Source organism: Otolemur garnettii, unplaced genomic scaffold, assembly GCF_000181295.1.
Source record: "Otolemur garnettii isolate 467f Iridium unplaced genomic scaffold, OtoGar3 scaffold00019, whole genome shotgun sequence".
Taxonomy (NCBI): domain Eukaryota; kingdom Metazoa; phylum Chordata; class Mammalia; order Primates; family Galagidae; genus Otolemur; species Otolemur garnettii.
In genome coordinates, this window is record NW_003852414.1 from 6,254,240 (window position 1) to 6,265,620 (window position 11,381).

At 37.3% G+C, this 11,381-nt stretch overlaps 1 protein-coding gene across 3 annotated transcripts in view; it reads right to left on the bottom strand.

The window, feature by feature from the left end:
• Window positions 1–460: 460 nt before the first annotated feature.
• Window positions 461–11,381, bottom strand: part of MTPAP (mitochondrial poly(A) polymerase) — a 24,052-nt gene continuing 13,131 nt past the window's right edge. The window contains exons 6-10 of one of the 3 annotated variants that reach the window (XM_023511465.1): window positions 7,890–8,116; window positions 3,865–3,957; window positions 3,711–3,784; window positions 1,489–1,569; window positions 461–1,113 (exon numbers count right to left, since the gene is read on the bottom strand). In XM_023511465.1, the coding sequence (XP_023367233.1) occupies window positions 1,096–1,113; window positions 1,489–1,569; window positions 3,711–3,784; window positions 3,865–3,957; window positions 7,890–8,116 (493 nt within the window). In that variant the 3' untranslated portion in view covers window positions 461–1,095. Of the gene's footprint in view, window positions 1,570–3,710; window positions 3,785–3,864; window positions 3,958–7,889; window positions 8,117–11,381 lie in introns of all 3 variants that reach the window. The other 2 variants (XM_023511464.1, XM_012803296.2) reach the window with 2 other exon arrangements.

Here is an 11,381-nt window from a genome sequence, read left to right on the forward strand (position 1 = left end):
AATATATTCAGATGGCTGTGGAACCAGTCTCCCCCATATACTAAAGGACAACTCTGTATCTATACCCTACTAGAAGAGGGCAATTCGCAAAAGTGATGGTATAATGGGCATATTTAGTTAGAAATAGTGTTTTATAGTCAAAAACAGAAAAATTAAATAATGCTTAAAAATATAATATATCAATAAAATAGAACCTCTGTAAGTTTATCACACAAGGGACTTTAACAAACTGGTCAACATATTGAGGTGGTGGTCAACATAAGGAACTAGGCCCACTGTACTGATGCGTACATGTGGTGCCTGTCTGGTCTATGAAAATTAGGTTACCTTAAGGAGTTAGTCAATGTAGGGAGGTGGTCAACTACGTTGGTTCAACTGCATTTTTATTCATTTGGCTTAGAATATCTAGACCAGGGGTCCTCAAACTATGGCCCGTGGGCCACATGCGGCCCGCCGGGTGTTTTTGCCGCTGCTGCCTGTCCTGCTTAGCAGCCAACTCATCCCAGGCTTGCAGTCCAGCCCTTCAATGGTCCCTTCTGAGGGACAGTGAACTGGCCCCCTGTTTAAAAAGATTGAGGACCCCTGAGACTGTAGTGACTGAAATACCTGCATTCATATTTTTAAAAACAAACGTTTTTGGATATTGGTACCAGGCTGTTTTAATTGATATACATTTATGTAAATAAGAGTACTTTGCTTGAAAAATACAAAAATACATATTAAAGGGTATTACCAAATGTTGAAGCTTTATTGTATTGATTGCCTACATACTGAACATTACCTAGAAGTCCTTTGTAAATGGTTTCCAACAAGGGACTGCTTCGGACCTCACCAATGGTTTGAATTTAAAACTGATTCTTACCATTTGCTTTGTATGATTTATTTAGTTAAACACATTACAATCTTCTTTCACTGATCACCTGTGGCTTATTTTATTTTTTTTACTTACTTCTTATTTTTACTATTTTTGAGACAGGGACTCGTTATGTTGCCAAGGCAAGGTCCAAGGGATCTTCCCACCTCAGCCTCTTGAGTAGCTGGGATTACAGGGACAGGGCACCATACCCAGTGGCTGATGTTTCGTGAAAAGTGACATCAGAGGAAAGTTGAGACCTGTAAATTTCAAACCAGTTCTTCAGGTAATCCACACACCATTTTGCAGGATTAAACCAGTCTTTAATCCAAAGTATCAGCCATTTTGTCTGAGTACTAATTGTCTGAGTTTTATGAAGTCCCTCAGGTACTTGTGAGATTTTCTGTTCTGTTTTTTTTTATGGATTCTAACAAGTTTTTAACTCTTTCGCTTGCAGCCTTTTTACTTTTTTTCTTGGCAAGAGACTTAGTGCTTACTCTAGAGGGCAGCAGCAGGGCGGCGAGTCCCCAGGGCTGATGATTTGATGGAGACTGTGGACCCTGATCTTCCTGTTGTAAAATCCAGGCACTTTCTCTGGCCAAATCTACAAATTTTTGCAGCTGGCTTTGACTCACATTTTTGCTTATGTTGAGAGAAGTTTCAAAAGGATTCTGGATGTACAGAGGAGAAGAATCAGGTTTGTTCTGTTCTTTTCCCTATAGATTATTACAGAAGAAAAAATAAGTACATGAAAGGCTTAACTGTAAGAACAATTTGGTTAACATAATAAAATATCAAGACAAATAAAATACCAACACTACCTTTGCAGAGTAAAGAATCTCTTTTCTAAGAGGGTTAGGTGGGTTTGTATGTGTGAGCTTCTATTTTTGTTTGTTTTAAACTACTGTAGTTTGATAAGTATTCTTTGAAAAAAATAACTTAGGCTTATTATATGTGATGTCAGGGTTGCTCAGATGCAGGTATCTGGACAAAGTCAACCAAGAAAAGTACTTTTTTTCATTTTAGACAGAGTCTCACTTTGATGCCCTTGGTAGAGTGTGATGGTGTCACAGCTCACAGTAACCTCAAACACTTGGGTTCAAGTCATTCTCTTGCCTCAGCCTCCCTACTAGCTGGGACTCTAGGTGCCAAGCACAATGCCTAGCTATTTCTGGAGACAGGGTGTGGCTCTGGATCACGGTGGTCTTGAACTCCTGAGTTCAAGCAATCCACCTGCCTCAGCCTCCCAGAGTGTTAAGATTACAGGCATGACCATCACACCCGGCCTAAAAGCACTTTTATTTATTTTTTATTTTTTCCAAAAGCACTTTTAAAATAATCTTCTGCCTAACAAGCTGGAGTTTGAAAGTTAAAAAAAAAAAAAGGGAGAAAGAAAAATGGTGAAAAATAAGATGAAAATCAATTTATTTTTGAAAGTTGCTAAAAGCGTGCCAATTACAGTGGGAACAGGAATATACAGTTAAAATCCTTAAATTAAATATAACAACTAATGTTTTCTAAGTATGAAATAAGAAAAGAAAAGAAACAAAGGACTATTCATTATTCACTTAAAATACTAAAAAGTTTCTATTACATTCCTAAAGATAAAACAATAAGGCTCTGCCATGTAAGACAATACCTCAAAGAAAAAAGAAAAGCTGAAGCTATGAATCGGATGAATAGCGGTAAGTCATGAGCCCAGTGGTTCTCAACCTTCTTAATGCCTCCTAATGCCACGACCCTTTAATACAGTTCCTCATGTTGTGGTGACCCCTAACCATAAAATTATTTTCACTGCTACTTCATAACTGTAATTTTGCTAGTTATGAATTGTATTGTAAATATATCTGATATGCAGGATGTATTTTCATTGTTACCCACTGGTTGAGAACCCCTGCATTAGACTATATACCTTTTCCTCTTTCAAATAACACCACAAATATTACTTATTACAAAGCCAATGATCAAGAGTCTCCAATGTGAGCAGCACCTGCTCATTCCCTAACTATTTTCCTGCTGCTCAGAAATGGCCTTGCCTATCTGTCATCTCTGAGCCCTAGAGTACAAAAAGGATAAAAGAATTCTGTATGTTTGGTGACCTTTTCTTCCATGTTGCACGTAGAGCTTCCTGTATTCTTTCTCTCTTCCCTCCCCACACTTTTTATTTTAACGAAGTCTCCATGGACAAGATAAAAGGGAAGAATGAAAAAAGGAGAGCTCAGGAAAAGTATCTGTGTCCGTGTTCTGTGAAGTCAATCCTGTGAGGTTTGCAACCACCTGGAGAATGCTAAACAGAATTAACCCAAACTGAGCCATCACAAGTACTTCCCACTTGTAAACAAATTTTGGCTAGGTTTCTGCCCTGATTATATTTATTTAGAAAAAAAAAAAGGCTATCATTCCAGCTACTCAGAAGGAAAAAAAAAATCATAAATTCATTTGCTTTAAGTAAATAAAATCCTAAGGGCCCAAACAGAAGGAAAACATTAGACTCTATCTTGGGGACTATATATTAAATTTCTTGCACAGAAAGACCAATCCAGTTTTAATAAAACTGTAGGCAAAATTATGTTTTCCAGAAAACTTTCCATAATTTATGTCACACTGTAAAGGACTAGGTGACGACAGAGCACTGTGGCATAAAGAGAAAGGCAGAGGCTAAAAAGAGCCGGCTTTCGGCCTTCCAAATGGTGAGATGACTGATCTGAAGTTGAGTAACTCACTCCTCTGAGCTTCGCCCTTCTTATTAGTACCTAGTACTGCAGACTGGAAATAACATTTGTTATAGTGCTTTGAAAATTAAGTATTAGTAAGGAAGAAGACCAGATACTTAATAATCGAATATTAAAACATTTACCTGTCGAATATTTAGGGAATACTTATTGAAAGCAAAATTGCCAAAGTATTCAAAAAATTCCTTCAGTAGTAATTCTGCAAGAAAATAAAAAAGGAAAATCAGAAGAAAATCTGCTTCAATCCAAAAAGGAGTAAAGACAAAGAAAAACACTTACCTAGTGTTTCTGTGTTTCCTGAAGGATGAATTCTGTTCAAGTCACGAACAAATGTACAGTTGTTGCCTTCTATCATACATTTATCTTCAGCATCTTAAACAAACAGAAACGAAAAAGATTTCATACTATACTTCAAAGATACTTCCTACCTTGGAAAAGAAGTCTATGATTTAAATAAATCAGTCATAGTGTCAATTTTATCAATGTTATATACATTCGCAGTTAATAAGATTTAAAATTCCATTAAAAAATGTGACTAATTATACTACGGTGAAATTAAAATTACATTTAATTAACCATGCTAGAATTATTCTCGATTGACAACCTAACAGTACCTAATCAATCTTTTGAGGTAATCAGTTTTTTAAATAAAAAATGAAAATGTAAGACATTCCTATTTTTGACCAAACCAGATTCTGGCATTATCTTAACTTAGTACTTAAGTTTGATCTCCAATTCCGTTCTTACCACCTTTTTATGCATCTAATGGGTGATTCATACATTCACACAAACTGAATGCTCCAGTCTTTGAACACTTCAGGTAATTTCTAAAACGCAATACTCCAGAGGGACTGGAATTCAGTAATTCAGTAAAAGAAGTTCAGGAACAGCCTATCAGACTCGGGCATTCACGTTTTCTACTACTATTTTTATCTTCAGAGATAATCATCCTCCTAATTATCACTAAATATATTAATACAACCACCATAAAATTCCTGGCCCATTCCATCTTCCACTACACAGTATATAATAAACTCCTTTTGAAGAACAAGTCCCACTCTGAGAAATCTCGTCAAAGGCTACCTTCTATCAGAAAGCAATTCACAATTCCAAACGTGTCCATTCTCTTTGTTCCATCCTCCCTTGTACTTACTTTGCTGACTGCATTTTGACTGTATGCATGCTGCCCCCTCCTTTGCCCCTGCGTGGGACTACAAAGGTTACTGTCCTATTCATTACCTGCCCCGTCCCCTGCCTGCCCACAACACTGTCTAGCACCCAGCAGACACCTACTCAGTAATCTGAATGATTATTTGATTGTAAATGCCTATAATCACCAGAGAGAAACTAAACCTGTCGACCTTTTTTTTGTGGTTGCTATTTTTTGTTAAAACCAGGGTTAGTGGCATAATTTCTCAAAAATCATTCTTGGTCGTAACATTAATTCCAGTAGCAAAGTTGATGTGCTCTACATTACAACTTACGGTACCCTAACGAGCTTACAGTTTTAGTTCTACTTAGAGCTATTATCGTGGAACCTGCGTACATGTTTTACTATTTTAAGAGATCAACAGTTTATAATTTTCGTCACACAGCGCCAATCACACATACTGATGCTCTTTTAGTTGCTGTCTTTTTACAGGAATGTATCTCCAATTAAAGCATTACTAACTTAGAAAAATGAGATCCACATTACAGTATTTCTAGAAATACACAGAGATAAAAAACTGTCTCTGGGTGTGGGTTTTCACTAAAAGGGCTTTTAACATAAAGTAATGAAATAAAGGAAAAAAATTATTCTTATTGAAGACAGGGCCATCTTTGTTTTTTCAAAACTCCTAAGACATTCCAGCCTGATAGAAAGCCTGGCTATCAAGTCCTTCCTCTCCTTTTCTCTTTCTTCTGTTTTCTCTACTATAACTATCACCCACACAGCACCCACACAGACCACTAGCCACCTGTGATAATGAAAAGTTCAAATTCCACTTTTGGGCCCTCAGTCACACTAATCATATTTTAGGTGCTGACAGGCACAGGTGGCTAGCGGCTACAGCATGAATTTCTATCATCATAGAACGTTCTCCTGGACAGTGCTGCCTTAGAAAAGTGACTCTCAGCCTATTCAGATATATGAGACTATCACTGTTTAATTCCATGACATTGACTTTCTTCTTAAAAGTACTGCATGAAACACGGGCAAAATTTATTAAGTAAATATAAACTCTCTCCTTGAAGAAAATAGACATGTAAGCACCATAATTAACTCGTAATAGAAATTCGATGACATCTTCCTTCACCCTAGGTGAACTTAAAAACTTCTATATTACTTAGACTTAATTTCCTTGCTTCCTTTGGAAATATTTAGATCCTCATAGATTGGCAAGCAATTACTGTCTTCCACATGACAGATAGAATTTAGGGTAACATTCTCACAGACATATCCAGATGGATAAACTTACCCGCATTTTTTTTAGGGAACAATACTGTACTACTATACTTCATAATTTGTCACAGAGATCCCTGCTGTCTATCTGGCATTAACAGATTACTAAGGGCTGCAATAGAATCATATCTATGAGTTGTACGATCATTTATGTTTTTTCTGGTCAAAAGAGCAGAAATCAATATTGTGCCAGGCACAAGCATTTCTAATAACTGGAAGTTGACAGGCACATGAATAAGAGATATAATAGGCATCAAGTTCATATGTGGGCTTAGTATTTTTTCCTCTTAAAAACACCCTTTATAGGGTGGTGCCTGTGGCTCAAAGGAGTAGGGCGCCAGCCCCATATACCAGAGGTGACAGGTTCAAACCTGGCCCTGGCCAAAAATTGCAAAAAATGAAACAAACAAACAAACAAACAAACAAAAAACATCCTTTATAGGCTCAGCACCTATAGCTCAGTGAGTAGGGCACTGGCCACATACACTGAGGCTGGCAGGTTCAAGCCCAGCCTGGGCCTGCTAAACAACAATGACAACTGCAACCAAAAAAAAAAAAAGCCAGGCATTGTGTTGTTACAAGTTTCTAGAATTATTTTACTGTTTAACCATTGTGTCTATAAATATGATAGAAATGAAACCTTAAAAAAAAAAATCAGTTCTTTTCAACACCATTAAGATTGTTAACACTACTAAGATGCAATGCACATACATGAGACATACAAATACATGCACATATGTAACAAAGAACTCAAACCCCAGAATATGCAAAATATTCCTAAAAACAAATAAGAAAGAGACAGATAACCCAACAGAAACACAGGCATAAGACTTAGACATTCTTTGCAAGAGATAACCAAATGGCTGATAAATACATGACAAAACGTTCAGTTACATTAGTCACCAGGGAAAAGACGATGACAAGCATACCATAGTGCTAGTACATATGCATCAGAACAGCCAACATAAAAAGACAGAATCAGCTGCCGGCAAAGACACACAACTAGAACTTGTGTGTGAGTGTAATGCCCATGGGAACTTATACTTTGGAAAACCACTGGCAGTGTCTACAACGGGTGAATATACAGGATGAGTAGAAAACAGAGCATATGGGCCATTTTCAATGCATGTCTCCCTTAATTAGCTTCTACTTAGAATTAGGAACTGTTGTTGTTTGGTATTTTATTCAGCAGGCTACCAAAATTTAATTCATTTACATAAATTAAATTGTATGCTAAATTTAAGATACAACTAAGGCTGCTTATAAACTTTTAACTGAAATCACTTTTAGAATCTTTAAAGCATCATGAACAGTAACCCTAATATGTTAAAGTCTAAAGATAGGTCCAGATTTGAAAAGCATCTCTGAGACCGTGGTCTGGTCAAAAGCTGTGCCTGGGAAATGTTTCTTTCAAGGTTACTGTAGACTTGGTCAACTACAGGAGACGCTTCAACTATCTGGTGACTGTTGTAAACAACCCTGCCAACTGATACAATAAGAGAGAACTCTCAAAAAAATGCAAAAAGTTGGGCAGCGCTGGTGGCTCAAGGAGTAGGGCGCCGGCCACATATACCAGAAGTGATGGGTTCAAACCCGGCCCCGGCTAAAAAAATAAAAACTGCAAGAAAAACAAAAAAAATTCGAAAGTCTTAGTTTCACAAATCATCTGCTCTTTTAACCCTTGGTGGGCAATTAAAAAAAAACAAAAAGTACTTAAATGTTAGATTCGCAAGGCTTTAAAAAGCAAGACAAATTGTATGACTAATAAACAAATACACGTGGCTTTGATAACAATGTACAGTAATCATGTTCATTCCTAACAGCAGAAAGAGAAAACAGTGAACACTGCTTCTAGTCTTACCTGCTAGGGTTTTTAGCAAATCTAGTGTTGGAAGAATAGGAGGCGATCTTCTCTGGAGAAAAAAGATGACCATCATTGTAAGGGAGAAATTTGTAATCCATGCACCAGGAATACTGCTCGTTAAGGAATGTGCTCGGGCCCAGGATCGTATACTAAACACTAAGGCTCTTACTCTTGAGTCCAGGGAGCCATATATATAAAGGAGTTCAGAACTTTTCAAGGCAATCCTTAAAAAAGGAGAATGAAAAGTATTTTCAAGCCCCCAAATTATGACCAAACGGTAAAATAAAACATATACCTGAAAACATATCTAAACATCTTACTATGTCTGAATGTATTCAGAACACCAGATCTGATAACTAAGCATTATGTATTTGCAATATAAAATTTAACATAAGTGGTTATGTATCAAATACATTCAATTCCCATTACAACATTCTTTTAAATACTGACAATCACAATGAAATTCTAAGACACAGAATTTTTAAAATTTTGGGGGGCAGGGGAGGAAGACAAGGTCTCACTCACTCTGTTGCCCAGGGCTAGCATGCAGTGACATCATCATAGCTCACTGAACCTCAAACGCCTAGGCTCAAGCAAAGCAGCTGAGACCAAAGGTACATGCCACCACACTTGGCTAATTTTTCTATTTTACTGTGTCGAGACATGGTCCAGCTGTTGCTCAGGCTGCTCTGGAACTTCTGGCCTTCCAGGGGTATCCAAACCTTTCTTTTTTTTGTTGCATATTGGAAGAAGATAAGTTGTCATGTATCACACATTAGATACACAAACTCTAGGGAAAGTTGATGAGCAAAAAAACAAAATGTGCATAATTTTTGTGATATCCAGCACCACAGATAAGCAAAACAAGCCTCAAGTAATCAACATGGAACCTGCAGGGAGCAGGTTGGACGCCTGTGCATGACCCTCATGCTTTGGTCTCCCAAAGTGCTGGGGTTACAGGTGTGAGCCACCATGCCAGGGCTTCATAAACAGAATTAAATCAAAACTTCTAAGTGGTGTTTAAATTACAAGTAAAACACACACGGTTCTTGATAACTATAAATAAAAGCACAGAAACGTTTGTAAATAAGTATCAGTCCCTCAGTTTCACAACCTGGTTGTCAAGTTAGCCTAAACATTGAGGAAAACATCCTAATCATATCATCAAGAAAAATCTAGTTTTAAAATTCTTACAATGTGTAAAACAGGCAAAATTACTTGACCCTAGTATTTATAGGGACCATCCAAGTCATGTCAGCACAAAAAAACCCCAACCAAAATTCATGAAGATAAAACATCTGTTAAGAAATCAAACTTCAAAGCCTACTTTCAATAAGTTTCCTAATCAAAATGTTAAAATGCAAATTTAAAGAATTATTAATCAGAAGCATTTTAAACTTAAGTTCCTACTGATCAAACTGTATCTTGTAATTTTTTAAAGAACCAACAGAGGGCACAAAATCATTTAATAGTATCAACTTAACACTATCTCTAAAAACCACCATGGCATTTACATCTTGAGTTTAAAGAGATTAGAAGAAATAGCAAATTCAAAATTCACAATAATCAGCTGGTGCCTGTGGCTCAAGGAGTAGGGCACCAGCCCCATATACCAGAGGTGGTGAGTTCCAACCTGGCCCTGGCCAAAAATAAAACAAACAAAAAAATTCACAGTGGCTCGGCGCCTATAGCTCAACCGGCTAAGGCGCCAGCCACGTACACCTAAGGTGGCGGGTTCGAATCCCCAGCCCGGACCCGCCAAACAACAATGACAGCTGCAACCAAAAAATAGCCGGGCGTTGTGGCGGGCGCCTGTGGTCCCAGCTACTTGGGAGGCGGAGGCAAGAGACTCGCTTGAGCCCAGGAGTTAGAGGTTGCTGTGAGCTGTAATGCCATGGCACTCTACCCAGGGGGACAGCTTGAGGCTCTGTCTCAAAAAAAAAAAAAAAAAAAAAAATTCACAGTAACTATTTTATATAAATGAAGCTAAATTAAGCTAACAATGAATATCAAATAGTGCAAGGTATCTGATATAAATAAACATTGTAGGAATACAAAAAGCTGAAGGGGACATGTTAAAAGAACTTCTTAAAAACCTTGTCCCAGGCTCAGTGCCTGTAGCTCAAGCAGCTAAGGCACCAGGCACATACACCTAGAGCTGGCAGGTTCGAATCCATCCCAGGCCTGCCAAACAATGACAACTACAACCAAAAACCAGCTGGGTGTTGTGGCAAGTGCCTGCAGTCCCAGCTACTTGGGAGGCTGAGGCAGGAGAATCGCTTAAGCTGAGGAGTTGGAGGTTGCTGTGAGCTGTGATGCCACCGCACTCTACTCAGGGCGACAGCTTGAGGCTCTGTCTCAAAAACAAACAAACAAACAAACAAACAAAAAACCTTGTCCCAACAAGACAAAGAAAGTAACACTATTATAATGACAAATCTCATTTTATCATATTTTACATAGCATGAAAAAAATGTAAAAGTAATCATCATTTTATATTAATATAATAATCACAGAAAGCACAGCATATATTTTTATTTTACATGAACATTTGGCAAGAAATCACAAAGACTTTAGTCCTTGGGCGAATGAGAGAAATCCAGAAGTAGGAAGAATCGGGATCGTGAACGCTCAAGTTTAACCAAAACTGCTCAAGCCCGGATTTTCTGAATCTATTTTCAGTATAGTTATTTACTTAACAGGTAATATAGTGAAATTAAACTCATGTAATGAGAATACTATAGTTAAGAAATAAACTCAGTTGAAAAATTTTCCCTATTGTGAACCCACTAAAAGTAATTGGAGTACGAAAGAACTTGTCATTCTCATCCCACTTTATTTTGTAAGCAAACAGGTTGCTAGGATAATACAATACAAATGTATGGAAACAAAACTGTCTAATCTTAAGTTGGTCACACCTAAGCAAAGGTTACATGTGTTTAGTACACAAAGTTGACTAAACTGGAAGCAATTTGGATGACAAATTCAAACTGCTATTTTATTTTTAAGTATACTTTGATGACTTATACTACAAATGGGTACACAAGTAAGAACAAAATATACAGAGGGTGACAAAAAATATACACACATTTTAAGAAAGGAAAATACTGTATTAAAATTGTAACACTCAATATATACCAATACTGTTTGTGATCTTGTGTATTGCATCCTGTATTAATTAGCAGATTTGCAGGAGTCAAATGTGACTTGAGTATTACAATTTTAATACATGTTTTTTTCTTTCTGAAAATTTGTATAGATAGTTTTTTGGTTCCCCCAGTATTTCTTCTTAGAAGATGTTTCATATGTTAACATTTTAACACAATATCCTAACACTTTGTTTAGAATACCAAATTATCAATAAGTATAAGAAAGAATTTCCTGGCTCGGTGCCTTTAGCTCAACCGGCTAAGGCGCCAGCCATGTACACCTAAGGTGGCGGGTTCGGATCCCCAGCCCGGACCCGCCAAACAACAATGACGGCTGCAA